We start from the raw sequence: 14,174 nt of genomic DNA on the forward strand, positions 1-14,174 counted from the left end.
TGAGGTCTAGAGTTCGATTCCCCTACATTTCTAAAAGTTTTGAAGACTTTTTACTTCTATCCCCGAATCACACACCGATTGAAGAAACAAAAACCTCTCAGCGCCAAAGCGCCAAATCTTTCCTGTTCATCTTAAGTTTCCCTCTACAATTTTTGAGTATCCCCAAATCTTCTCTCTGCAACACTTGAGATTTGTACCCAAATGGCAATATACCAAATTCACTTTCCCCCTAATCCTATTCACTTCATCAAACCTAACATTCATATTTGTGAGCAGAAAAGAAAAAAACTTACCTTCCTCTCTGATCATACGAACACCGATTATCCAAGCCTCCGGGTTACCTCCGCTTTGAGTACGCAAAGTTCTCGTAAGGTACCGAGTTCCCAATTTTCTATTGTTTAAGTAATTGCTTTGAATCTGTTTCTGGGTTGTTTATTTCTTGGATTTATTCATGATTTGGATTGGGTATTTTGAGTTCGTTTTTACTTTTCTGCATGCATCTTCGTTTTAGGTTTTGTTATATTTCATTACTGTTTTGTTTGTTTGGGAATTGATATTGACTCTGCAATTAATATCTACAGATGACTTGATTGTTGAGAACTGGTGAACACGCTTAGAAAGATGAAGTAGTTTGTGAGATCAATTTTGAAATTGCATCTTGGTAAGTGTCTTCTCTTCTCATGGAAATATGGCAGCTAAAGGCATGTTCTTTTCTTCTTCTATTTTGAGATGATCCATTTAGAAAATGTACAGTCATCGTGTTAAATTTCACTACTTCTAGGACAACATTTCAGTTTCAATATCAATTATAAGATAGCAATCTTATGGAATAGAGTTTAGGAATTTGTTATTTTGTGCAGTTCTAATGGGGTTCCTTGATTTAAAGTAGACATATTCAGCATGGAGTTTTGTGTAAGGTTTGAATTTTGTTATTTTGTTACATAGGTTCCTTTCTTGAATTTGATTGAGGTGTAAATTCTGACTGGGGATACATACTCAAGAAAAACTTTCATTTTATGTACTGTGCATCTCCTGCGAGACGGCCCAAATAGTATGTTGAAAGAGATAGGAGTGTTTCTTCATGCTTTTCTTTTTATTGTTGTAAGCCTGGTTAAGCTACTGGCTCTTATATTTCTTATGGAGTTTGAGATTTGTTTTTTTTTTTTTTCTCTATGAATGGCCCAACTAGTTCGTTGTCTATGACTAAAGAAGTAAGGTTCATGAAAATATGGGAAATAAGAATGCATTCTTAGGTCTTGTTGTGTTTTTAAGTCAAAATGTCATGCTTCACATTTCGATACTGAAAATTTGAGCTAGCTTTTGGCTAAAAATAAACAAGTACAGAGGAAGCAAGTCTTTTGTAGTGACAGCATGGGGTTTCCTTACTAACGTGAGTATTGATTGGTGCATGCAGCTGCCTCATCTTAGATACCTTGCCTCATCGAAGAGATTTCTCCTTACTTAAATCAAGCTCTAGGAGATTTCTCCTCACTAGGATCTATATCGAGGAAATTCCTCCTCATTTGAATCAACCTCAAGAAGATTTCCCCTTCACTCGGATCTGTTTCGAGGAGATTTCTCCTTCAACCTGGAGAAGATTTCCCCTCACTCGGATCTCTCTCAAGAAGATTTCTCCTTAAAGAGTTTCTTTTGAATCCAATAGAACATGATAAGGTCTGAAGAGATTTTTCTCTTCTACTAGGATCAGCCTAGAAGGGATTGCACCTCATCTAGATTTTTCTCGAGGAGGTTTCATCTCACTCGTATCTTTCTCAAAGAGCTTTCTCCTTACTTACATCAAGCTCGAGGAGATTTCTACTTACTCAAATCTTCATCGAGGAGATTCCTCCTCATTTGAATCAACCTCGAGAAGATTTCCTAACTACCCTTGAATCATCAAGTTTTCAGAACACATGTTATTATAGAGAAGGTTTTGAGTTGCTTTTGCCCAAAAAAGGAAGTACCTCCATACATGTAAATTTTACTATTATTTTTGTGAATAGATAAGTTCTGCACACTTGTTTATGGCCTTATTGTTCTTGAATGTAATAGAGTAAGATTATGATTAGTCTTGTTGCTTATGATAACAGGTTGGTGGCATTGAGAGGAATTTAGATTACGAGAATCTTTCCATAAAATTTTCTGGAGCAAACTTTGATTGGATTGGAAAGGTATGCTAATTCTAATTCAATATACTATATATATATACAATTTACCTAATTGACTTATATAAACAATAATATTAGAGGAATTCAATATATATATATATATTGTACATAGTTGATAGGGAAATTCGTCCAAACAGTGTCTGAACTTTTCCAGACTATTAATTTTTATACTTTGAAAAATCTCATAATAGTACCTGAAGTTTTGGCCCCGACCCAATTTTTATACCTAGCAACAGTAAAAATGTTAACTCTGTTAACTTTTAAAGGGTTTTTTCGTCATTTTACTATTCATCCTCCTATCTTATCAGAAACCATCCTCATCTCCATCCTCTTCTTCTCCTCCACCGAAACCATCTCCATCCTCATCTCCATCTTCTTCTTTCTTTTCTCCCTTCTCCTTCCTTCTGGTCTGCAGCAATGGATGGTTTGTAGGGAGGCGAGGTCGGGCGAGAGTGGATGCTGTCAGGCGGGGAGGCGTACGCGGGGCCGCGGAGGCCTGGGGTGCAGCGCTGGACAAGGCTGAGGCCCGTGTGGGCTGGCTGGGATTGGGGATGAGTGGGCTGCTACATCGTCGCCGATCTGGGTGCTGCGACGGTAGGGAGCTGACAAATCCGATCTGGGTGCTGCGACGGCGGAGAGCGCCGGCGAGCAGTGGCCTTCTCGGGTCGTGCGAGGCTAGGCGAGGTGGGCAGTCGGCCGTGCGCGGCTAGGCGAGAGTTGGGCCATGCGTACAGGTGCAGCAGCGCCGTTGCAGGTGAGGAGGCGGGGTGTGCAAGGCGCGGGCTGTCGGACGCGAGTCTACTGCAGGCAGGGAGGGTGGCAGGCTAGTCTAGGGAAGCCGAGGTGAGGGTAGGCTACCTTGACTTGTGTAGTTGCTCAATTTTGCATTTGTTTGGTAGAAATTGAAGAATTTATGGTGTTTTAGGTGGATTTGGCTTGGTGGGTGTGTTGGGATAGCTGAAAGTTGTTTGATTTTGTGTAATTTTGCAAAAAGTTTGAAGCTTTATGATGCATAATGTATGTTTGGGAGGAATGTATATGAATGAGCTAATCGGTCTGAGTTGAAAGTAAGAGAAATTGGCTTTAGTGCATTGTTAATTTGTTATAGTGAGCTAATCAATATATGGGAAATGTAAGGGAATGCTGAAAACTTTTTTGGATTTTGTGTGCAAAGACTGAATCTTTGAGATGCTTTCGGTGGAGGAGAAGAAGAGGATGGAGATGAGGATGGTTTCAGATAAGATAGGAGGATGAATAGTAAAATGACGAAAAAACCCTTTAAAAGTTAACAGAGTTAACGTTTTTACTGTTGCCAGGTATGAAATTTGGGTCGGGGCCAAAACTTCAGGTACTATTATGAGATTTTTCAAAGTATAGGTATGAAAATTAATAGTCTGGAAAAGTTCAGATACTGTTTGGACGAATTTCCCTAGTTGATATTGCATCCCTTATTTTTGCCTTACTTGAATGTACTTTCTGCTATTTCATATATGTTGTTTTCTGATATATATATGTAATAGATTATAATCATTCAAAATTTGGTCAAATGAAAAAGTAAAATAGTCATAACTCTGCAGCCCCCTTACTACTAAGAGTTAGAGTTGGTCTTGTTATTACTAATAATTAGTTTGTTATTACTTGTCTTAGAATGGATAGAGCTTGGATCAAAATGGATAGGAGATCACCTGAGTATGAGGTCGGGGTTGATATGTTCTTAGATTTTGTTAGTCGTCATGCGAGTGATCCTAACCAGATTCGTTGTCCGTGCTTGGATTGTGGGAATGTTAAACCTGGTACAATTAGGACGATAAAAGATCATCTGTTTTGCATTGGTATCATTAATACCTATGATGTCTGGTATTATCATGGAGAAGATGTTCCAAGTTCAAGTAGTACAAATGCAAAGAGGGAGAATTATAAGGAAGACCATTTTAGAGACAATACTGTAGAGATGGTTCAAGCTGCACATGAGGATTTTGTTAGTAATCCAGAAAAATTTGAGCAGTTACTTGTTGATGCTGAGAAACCAATCTACCCTGGTTGTGTAAAGTTTTCAAAGTTATCAACTCTTGTGAGATTGTACAACATGAAAGCAAAGGGTGGGTGGCCTGATGTTAGTTTCTCAGAACTATTAACTTTCTTGGAGGAGTTACTTCCAGCCAACAATGAAATGCCATTGAACCTTTATGAAGCGAAGAAAACATTATGTGCATTAGGCTTAGAATATGAGAAGATACATGCATGTCCAAATGATTGCATTCTATACCGAAAGGAATATAAGGATGCAATTGCATGTCCCACTTGTGGTCTATCTAGATGGAAGGTTAAGAAGACTTCAGATGAGACTTTAAGTGAGAAGAAGAAGAAAGCCCAGATTCCTGCAAAGGTTCTTTGGTATTTTCCCCCTATTCCAAGATTTAGAAGAATGTTTCGTACTAAGAAGACAGCAGAGAACTTGATTTGGCATGCTCAAGATAGGGAAGATGATGGTAAATTACGTCATCCAGCAGATTCTCCCCAATGGAAGCTTGTGGACTACATGTGGCCGGAGTTTGGGAGTGAGCCAAGGAACCTTCGACTTGCCATTTCAGCTGATGGGATAAATCCTCATAGTTCTCTTAGCAGTCGTTATAGTTGCTGTCCAGTTATAATGGTGAATTACAACCTTCCACCGTGGTTGTGTATGAAAAGAAAGTTTATGATGTTAACAATGTTGATTTCTGGTCCTAAGCAGCCGGGCAATGATATTGACATTTATTTGGCACCCCTAATTGATGATTTGAAAACTCTTTGGGAGGTTGGTGTAGAAGCTTATGATGCATATGCTCAAGAGAGGTTTGTATTAAAAGCTGTTCTTTTGTGGACCATCAATGACTTTCCGGCATATGGGAATTTGTGTGGATGTAGTGTAAAGGGGTACTATGCGTGCCCAATATGCAGTGAAAAAACACATTCCAAATGGCTAAATTCTGGTAAGAAAGTGTCATATACTGGTCATAGAAGATTTCTTCCCCGCAATCATAGGTTTCGAGCAGAAAGCAATACTTTTTATGGTGAGCAAGAGTTTGGATCAGCACCTGAGCCATTAACAGGAGAGGAAATCTTACAAAAAGTTGAGGGGATCAAATATGAATGGGGTAAGAAGACCGTAAAACTACATCAGGAAAAAAAAGCAGCCAAGGAAACAGTGAAGCTAGGAAAAAGGAAAATTAGAGATGGAAAGAAATTGGCAGGAACTAAGAATAAGGTGAAAAAAAAGAAAGATGATCTTAAATCTGCTTGGAAGAAAAAATCAATTTTCTTTGATTTACCATATTGGAAAGAGTTGTATGTTCGTCATTGTTTGGATGTTATGCATATAGAAAAAAATGTATGTGAGAGTATTATTGGCACATTGCTCAATATCCCTGGAAAAACAAAGGATGGTGTGGCAGCTCGTGAAGATCTCATTTCTTGTGGTGTACGGGCTGGGTTGGCACCTAAACCGGGGAAAAGAAAGGCTTATCTTCCACCTGCTCCTTATACATTATCTAAGGACGAGAAATTATCAGTTTGTGATTGCTTGGCTGAAGCTAGGTTTGCAAAAGGATGCTGCTCCAATTTCAAAAACCTTGTGTCAATGCAAGATTTGAAACTCTTAGGCCTTAAATCTCACGACTGTCATATGCTGATGCAACAACTTTTTCCTGTTGCAATTCGTGCTGTTCTGCCTAATCATGTTAGATATGCCATTACAAGGTTTTGCCTCTTCTTCAATGCCTTGTGCAGCAAAACAATGGATATCATCAAATTGGATGCAATGCAAGATGAAATTGTGGTGACTTTGTGTTTGCTTGAAAAATTTTTTCCACCTTCTTTCTTTGACATAATGGTCCATGTTACGGTACATCTTGTTAGGGAAGTACGCTTATGTGGACCTGTTTACCTGCGATGGATGTACCCATTTGAACGGTACATGAAGTTTTTAAAGGATTACGTTAGAAATCGTAATCGTCCGGAAGGATGCATGGCAGAATGTTATATTGCAGAGGAAGCCATTGAGTTTTGCGCAGATTTCTTATCAGATGTTAGTACTGTTGGAATCCCGTTAAAGACCTATACTCTTCAGAAAGGAATTGATACACCACTATCAGTTGGACGTGTTCATAAGCCTGGCAGAAAGCTATTGCGTCAAGCACATCTATGTGTTTTGATTAATACACCTGAAGTTATGCCTTATCTCATGTAAGAGTTCCTGCATATGTGTATTTTTTACTTAACATGTTTGATATTTCTACTCCTTCAATATAGTTATAAGTAAAAAGGAACTAACTGACATGCCTTCATAATTTTTTAGTGAGCATGAGGAGTTGTTGAAGATTCAGCATCCTAAAAAGTCAAAAAGTGAGAAGTGGCTTCGAGATGAACAAAACAGAACTTTTCAAGATTGGTTGAAACAAAGAGTAAGGACTTTCCTTCAAAGCTAAGATGCTCAGATTTTTTTTATTTGTTATTATTATTTTTTATTTAAACATAAAAGATAATCATTCAATTATGTACAGGTTGAGAATGAGCTTGCTGATCCCAATAATGACATATCTAATACTTTGAAGTGGATAGCAGAAGGGCCTCGGGAGACAGTGAAAAAGTATGCTGGATATTCTGTAGATGGCTGCCATTTTCACACAAAATCTCATGATAGTTCTCATGTCCAACAAAACAGTGGAGTGACTTTGGTAGCAAAGACAATGCAAATATCCAGTTCTAAAGATAAGAATCCTAAGGAAGATGATATGACTTTCTATGGAACGATTCATGAGATATGGGAGGTCAATTATAATGATTTCACACACACAATATTTAAGTGTGATTGGGTGAAAAGTACAACAGGTATCAAAACAGATGAGTTTGGGTTTATATTAGTTAACCTTGGTAGCATTGGACATAAGAATGATACCTTTGCAGTAGCTAGTCATGTGAAAAAGGTATTTTACATTAAAGATCCAAAAGATTCAAGGTGGTCAGTAGTACTTGCAGCTCCTCATACGGATTGGCTAAATGAAGATGATTTGGGGGACACAGCAATTGATCATCCATGTTTTACTCAAGCATTGCCACCTTTTGAATCATTTGATGCAATGCCTGAGAATGAGTTAGTTTATGTACGAGATGACTGTGAGGGCACATGGGTCGAACACTATGCTTCGTAATCTGACTTATTTACTACTTGAATGGACTTTTGTCTATAATGGTGGTATATGTAAAAGTTTTTCATATTATTATCTGCATATTAATTGTTTTGCATTTGCCCATCTCAGTATTAATGTTTGAGGAGTAAGGCTTAATATGTCCCCTCCTATGTGTAAAATTGATGTTTTATTAAATGGAAATGTTATAAAGTTGTTGAATTTATTTTATGTGCTCATGTAGCAGTGAGTTATTTATTTATTTATGAATTATATGTTTGTACATTGTCTTTAATGTGTTATTGTTTGTAGAATCTTGCAGTTCTAGCCAAGATGAAACACTTCGAAGACAATCCTTTAGAAGATGATGATGAATATACAGATGAGGATGCAGATGACCAGGCCACAAACAAGAGGAAAGGGAGAGGTCCAACTTTGATGTCAGACTTGGTCCATCGTAGGGGCCATAAGGGTCGTATAGAAGTTGGATATAACACAAAGGGACAGCCAGAAGGCAAGCATGGATCAAATTTAGCTAGTTTCATTGGAGTAATGGCGCGAAGCACTGTTCCAATTATATATGAAGATTGGAAAGTGGTACCAGCTTCTTTAAAGGATAAGATATGGGACATGGTTCTGGTCAGTATCTTTACCATCTTTTTTTTATGCTTGTATTTCATTATTTGATAAAAAAATGTGAACTTTTTTATCTGCCAATTACCAGAAAGCATTCATCGTGGATATGAATAGTAGGAAGCATGTCATAAGCAGTGCTGGAAAGGCATGGAAATCATTCAAGAGCACTTTAACAACATCATATATACTGAAATTCAAACATCAGCCTCTCAAGCTGAAGACTCCACCGTCTGGCTATGATTTCATCCTTCAAGCACATTGGGATGCCTTTGTGAAGTCTCGATTAACAGAAGAATTTGCGGTATGTATAAATAAATGAATTAGAGTCAAAATGTTTTATTTTATTTATGTTACTTATACAATATGAATGATTCAATTATTGGTGTGGGTGTGACTTTGATAGGAAATTAGAGAAGCTGCATCAAGGAGGCGAGCTCTCCATGTATACAACTATCGAATGTCTAGAAAAGGCTATGCCAATTTGGAAGAAGAACTAGTAAGCTCTGATTTTGTTTGTAGAATTTTGGCATGTAACTTTGTGGCAATACTATAATCTGAGCATTATTTTAATATTGAGCAGAAATTGGCGTTGGGTGACCAAACTGATATTGATCGATCAGTTCTGTGGAAGAAAGCACGTGTTGATAAAAATGGAAACTATTCAAATGAGGCAGTGAAACAACGTGTTGATAAAATTGTAAGTCCTTATTATTTAGATTATTAGTATTCCAATAATCTAATTACAGATGTATACATAACCTCAACAATGAGAACTTTATGCTTACAGGATGAAGTGACTAAACATGTTAAGGATGGTATTATATCAACAGCTGGTAGTAATGACATACTGACAATGGCTTTGGAAAAGCCTGAATATTCCGGTCGTGTAAGAGGTGTTGGAAGCAATGTCACACCTATTTTGTACTTCAATACTCCAAGGTGTCGATCTCAATCCACCCAAAATCAGTTGTTGCAACAAATGGAGCAAATGCAGAACCAGCTTTTAATGTTTACTCAATTGCTACAACCTGATCAATTGTTAATGATGCAACACATGATCCAAGGTAGCCGTGTGTCTGAGAAATCTAGTTGCTCAGTTCAGAAGGACAAAGTTGAGACATTATCTAAGGAGGAGGAGTCTAGGGTGGAAATGATGAAACGAAAAGAGAAGAAGTCTAAGAAAGCTACATTTAAAGTCAATGTACAAGAGGCTTTGAAGACTAGTACTAAAATTCCAGAAGAAATCGAGCAGGTATGCTACTTTTGTATATTTCATTTATTTGAATAAAATTTCATGATTGATTTAACAAATTCATTAATTTTTTTCCAAGGTAAAGCAACACAATAAAGAAGAATCAGCTTTGAAACCTGGAAAAAACAAACAAGATGGCTATACAGAGGTTCCCAAAGACAAGCCACAAGATATTGAAAAGGTACATATAATCTTTCAGATGCTTAACTACATTTATAATAATTAATAAAAATGATGTAAACACTTTTTCTTGGCCAGTCAAAGAAGTGCAAGTTAGCTGTGGGGAATATCAACAATGTTGTTGCAATGGGAATGGTGATTCCGTTAGATGGACCAATTCATGGAGTGCCATTAGGGGATGGTAACGTACGAGTTTCTGTTGAAGTACCTATTAAGGGTGAGGCTCTTCTGCCAATACCTATTGGCGATGAAATTGTGACTCTTAGACAAGCAATTGGGACTCATGTGGCTTGGCCTCGGAATCTTGTTATAGTGACCAATGAAAAGGTATGACGTACATTATGGGATTTTGTTTTCTATAAATAGTAGCGATTTTCTATGACCATCATATATATTAATCTATTTCTTTGTGTCACTGTTGGCCCAAGCTAAAGACTCCAAATGCATCATTTAAACCCATGTTGCCACAAAACTTGTACAAGATGCCTCTATCTGTACGATTTCTATTGCGATTTGCTAGGACAATGCGAGAAGAAAAACCATTGAAGGTGGCCATTGATTCTGGTGTCTTTGGATATGAACAAGAAACTTACCTTAACAAAGATGACATCATTGAATTTTGTTCGATGGAACCACTGTCTACTGTTTGCATGACAATCTACATGAGGTTAGGCTATAACCATGATTTTTAAGTATCTACTTCATTCAAAATTGTTAGTATTATCTATTAAGATGTTAATTGTTGGCTTTGTTTTGCTTAAGACATCTATGGTCATCATTAAAGAAAGATCATAAGGATAACTTGTATGGATTTGCGGATCCATCTTCCTTCTCTCATGATTCTGGAAAACGAGATGAAAGATCGTTTGCGTTGTCAGTAAGATTAGAGAAAAGCAAGGAACAACAATTGATTTTTGCTCCTTACAATTTTGGGTAAGTTAATCTAAAATTTCCATGTTTAATTTCATTTAGTTTTGTGTGTGACAATAAAGAGCTGTAGAATTCATTTGTTTCATGTAGGTTTCACTGGGTTATGGTTGTAATTAATCCTTATAGTGATATGGTGTATTACTTGGACTCTCTTAATCCTGTTGACATAGATCATGGATTAAAAGGTGTTATAGACGTGTACGTAATTCTCTTACTTTGTTATGTGAGATTTCATTTGGTTTTGACACATTATTCTTAGTGTATAATGTGTTCATATACACGTGTACGTGCAGTGCTCTAAGAATGTTTAATGCCCAAAAAGGAAGGAATCGGAAAAATGCTATTTGGAAAATCATACAGGTTATAATCTGTTCAAATTATGATCTCCATATTGACTGCTGTAGTTTTAGTTCAGTTCAATTTTAAAGCCGAAGTGCCTTAGACTAATACACCTCTTCGTTTCTCTATCTCTCTTTTTCCAAGTGTTTGTTTCTTTCAGTTTCAGATGTGTTGTTGTAGCACCTGACTGTTGAATCTATTATTGTTATTGTTAACAAATGCAAATGTGAGATGGACAATAAATGCCAAAATATGCATGGACCATATTATATAATTGATCTATATAGCTTGTTGCTTATATGTTGAATGATAAATTGACAGGAGATGTTCTATGAATGATGTTTGGAAAGTGTTTATACAAGTATACACACCTTACAAGAGAATCTTCTTTTTGAATTCATATTTATCTTACTTGTTTGTGATTAGGAGTATGCCTTCTATTATGATGATTTGTCAAATTCAATGACTGATCATCATCTCTAAGCATGTCTATCTTTAACTCATTATTAGGAAAGAGGGAAAAAAAAAAAAAGATCTGCCTTCTTATTGGTATTCCATCTTTCTATATATCTATAGTGATATGCTTACCAATTTACTTAACTGAACTTTGTAGTGTCCTACTCAAGCGGGAAAAGTGGAATGTGGATATTACGTAATGAGGTTCATGAAAGCAATCATTGAAGATCCAACCATATTAACAAGAAGCAAGGTTAGCTCTTAAATGATCAGACTAGCTAGCATAATTACTATTGCAATTAAAAATTGTTTCTATGTTGGTTTTGGTAAAAATAACAAGACTATTGTACATGGTTGCTGGTATTACTTGTGGAAACAAAGAATAAAAGGAAATTTATTGCTTTATATTGATTGTTGTTGCAGTTCAACAACCAAAGTTACAATCAAGAAGAGATAGATGATGTTCGAGTAGAGTGGGCTGATCTTGTTGAAACATTACTCCAAGATGATGTAGAATAGTTTGGTTAGTATATTTTGAAATGTATATATTAAGCTGAGTTTTTGTGCATGCCCATGTAAAGTTTAGATCAGCTAGCTTTTTGTAAGCACTAGAAGTACATGTAATGTGATCTCACCGAGACTTGTGGTTGGCATGTGTATTTTGGATGCCACGAGGCTTGGGATAATTTGTACACATTGCTTGGAATCTCCATGACAAAAATAGTGCGTCCTAATAGTTAATAGAGGACATTTATTTGTCCTTTTTTTTTAAATCATATAATGTCTACAATGACGTTTTTTTTTAATTTAAGGACACACACTGCGTGTCCTCGTATATAATATATGACAGTTTTTTTTACCTTATAAAGACATCTTTTGCTAGTCCTTCAATATATACAATGACATCTTTTTTGGCTAAGAGGACATTTTCAAAATGTCCTAGTAAATATTTCAGGACATTTTTTTGAAGATTTAAGGACACTTTAAATGTGTCCTAATAAACTTTACATGACGTTTTTTTAAGTTTTAAGGACGCTTTTATCACGTCTTAGTAGACATTAGACGACATTCTTTCAAAGCTACAAGGACGTTTTTTAAGTGTCCTAATAGATATTTTAGGACGTTTTTCAAACGTCTTAAAAAATGACTTACAATGACTCCTTGATAGATGACTTTTTTTTGCGTGTCATCTAAAGTTTTCAAAGACGTTTTTCGAACGTCCTTAAATGCTTTTTTTGTAGTAGTGGTGGCACCAGAAGCCTCTTTGAGCGGCTCAGCCTCAACCCACTTAGTAAAGAAGTCAGTGGCGACGATGATGAACTTGTGCTGAAGAGATGAATGAGGATGAATCATCGCAATCAAGTCGAGTGCCCAGCCGCGTGCCGGCCAAGGCTTAATAATAGGCTGCATGGGTATGTTGGGAATGTGCTGGACTGGCCCATGTGCCTGGCAATCCTGGAAACCCTTCGCGAATGCGATGCAGTCTTTTAGTATACTGGGCCAGTAATAGCCATGTCTTCTGATTAACCACCGCATCTTTGGACCCTCTTGATGAGCTCCACAGATACCTGCATGTGCTTCGCGCATTAAGCACTTAGCTTCACGGCCATATACACACCTGAAATCCAGACCGTCTTCTCCACGGCGCCGCAGCTCGTCATTCCTGAGAAAATAATTAAGCGCGAGAAAGCGTATCTTCCTGTCGGTAGAGGAGTCAGGCTGCTTAAGGTAGGCGATTAAGGGGACCCGCCAATCCACGTCAATAGGGTCTAAAACAGACCTCGCGAGCCATGAGGGAAACGTGCGGCCCTTTACTTTGAGAATCCTCTCGCGAACCCCATATTTCAAAGTAATGCCGGTAGCTATCTGAGCGAGTTCATTGGCCGCAAAGTTGCGCTCGCGAGGAATATGTTCTAAGTCCACGTCATCAAATTGGACCAGGAGCTCAAGAGCGCTGTCCAAGTATAGCGCAAGCAAGTAGCTCGTGCACCGGAACTTCTCGCGAAGTTGATTAATGACGAGTAAAGAGTCCCCGCGGACCTAGATGTCTTTGACTCCTAGTTTCAGTAGCATCTCTAGGCCTATAATGAGGGCCTTATATTCAGCTTGGTTATTTGTGCACCGGAACTCCAGTTGAAAAGAGTATGAAAAGCGGTCGCCAGCCGGGTTTTCTAAGACTACTCCTGCCCCTGCCATTGTTTCTGTTCGTGAACCATCAAAGTATAAGACCCAGGGTTGGAGTGAAATTGTGGCTTGATATAGCGCGGCGAACTCTGGTAAGCACGCCAAGTTTGGTCGATCTAGTAATTCAGCCGCAACCTCCAAATCTCGCACCGCTGGTACGTCCAACATAGGGTGATGTGCCAGAAAGTCTGCGATGGCTTGCCCCTTAACTGCTTTCTGTGGGACATACTGTAGGGAAAATTCTGACAAGGCGAGTACCCACTTACCAATGCTACCTCTCAGGATAGGTCGCGATAGCATATATTTGACCAAGTCAGTCTGAGCGATAATGCAAGTCGTAAAGGATAACATGTAATGTCGCAACTTGCATGCTGAGAAATATAACGTAAGGCAGAGCTTCTCCATTGGAGTGTACCTCGTTTCACAATCTGTGAGTGTCTTGCTGAGGTAAAAGATAACATGCTCGATGCCATCCTCATCGTCCTGAGCAAGTAGGCTGCCAATGGAAGCCTCAGCCGCTGAAATGTACAACTTTAGTGGGAATCCAGGCCGGGGGGGGGGGGGGGGGGGCGGGGGGACAAGGACCGGCTGGCTCGCTAAGTAGGCCTTGATTCTGTCAAAAGCCTCTTGGTGCTTAGGCTCCCAGACAAATTCAATTTGTCCTTGTAACTTCAGAAGTGGGGAAAAAGGCTGAATTTTTCCTGCAGAATTAAAAATAAACCGACGCAGGAAGTTGATCTTACCCAATAACCTTTGTAATTCTTTCTTGGTTAGCGGGGGAGACGCGTTGATGACCGCGTTCGCCTTGTCCTCGGGGACCTCAATGCCCCTTTGGTGAACAATGAACCCCAGAAAATCCCCTGC

The 14,174-nt window shown here is 38.2% G+C and overlaps 2 protein-coding genes across 3 annotated transcripts; both read left to right on the forward strand.

Moving 5' to 3' along the window:
• On the forward strand, positions 1-9,749 carry LOC133708025 (uncharacterized). The gene is made up of 13 exons (XM_062133473.1): positions 1-372; positions 582-661; positions 2,091-2,171; positions 3,816-6,392; positions 6,505-6,610; positions 6,710-7,037; positions 7,656-7,972; positions 8,058-8,270; positions 8,373-8,465; positions 8,550-8,666; positions 8,757-9,221; positions 9,301-9,402; positions 9,480-9,749. The coding sequence occupies exons 4-13, from the start codon at positions 3,817-3,819 to the stop codon at positions 9,732-9,734; spliced, it is 4,572 nt and encodes a 1,523-aa protein (XP_061989457.1). The 5' UTR covers positions 1-372; positions 582-661; positions 2,091-2,171; position 3,816; the 3' UTR covers positions 9,735-9,749.
• Positions 9,750-9,859: 110 nt separating this feature from the next.
• On the forward strand, positions 9,860-11,856 carry LOC133708026 (uncharacterized). Of its 2 annotated transcripts, XM_062133474.1 has the most exons (6): positions 9,860-10,068; positions 10,164-10,334; positions 10,422-10,529; positions 10,625-10,691; positions 11,284-11,379; positions 11,550-11,856. In XM_062133474.1, exons 1-6 carry the CDS (start codon positions 9,860-9,862, stop codon positions 11,643-11,645), a joined length of 747 nt encoding a protein of 248 aa, XP_061989458.1. In that variant the 3' UTR covers positions 11,646-11,856. The 2 variants fall into 2 exon arrangements, with proteins under 2 accessions (XP_061989458.1, XP_061989460.1); XM_062133476.1 differs by lacking the exon at positions 10,422-10,529.
• The last annotated feature ends 2,318 nt before the right edge of the window (positions 11,857-14,174 follow it).

This window comes from Rosa rugosa, chromosome 5, assembly GCF_958449725.1.
Source record: "Rosa rugosa chromosome 5, drRosRugo1.1, whole genome shotgun sequence".
NCBI lineage: Eukaryota > Viridiplantae > Streptophyta > Magnoliopsida > Rosales > Rosaceae > Rosa > Rosa rugosa.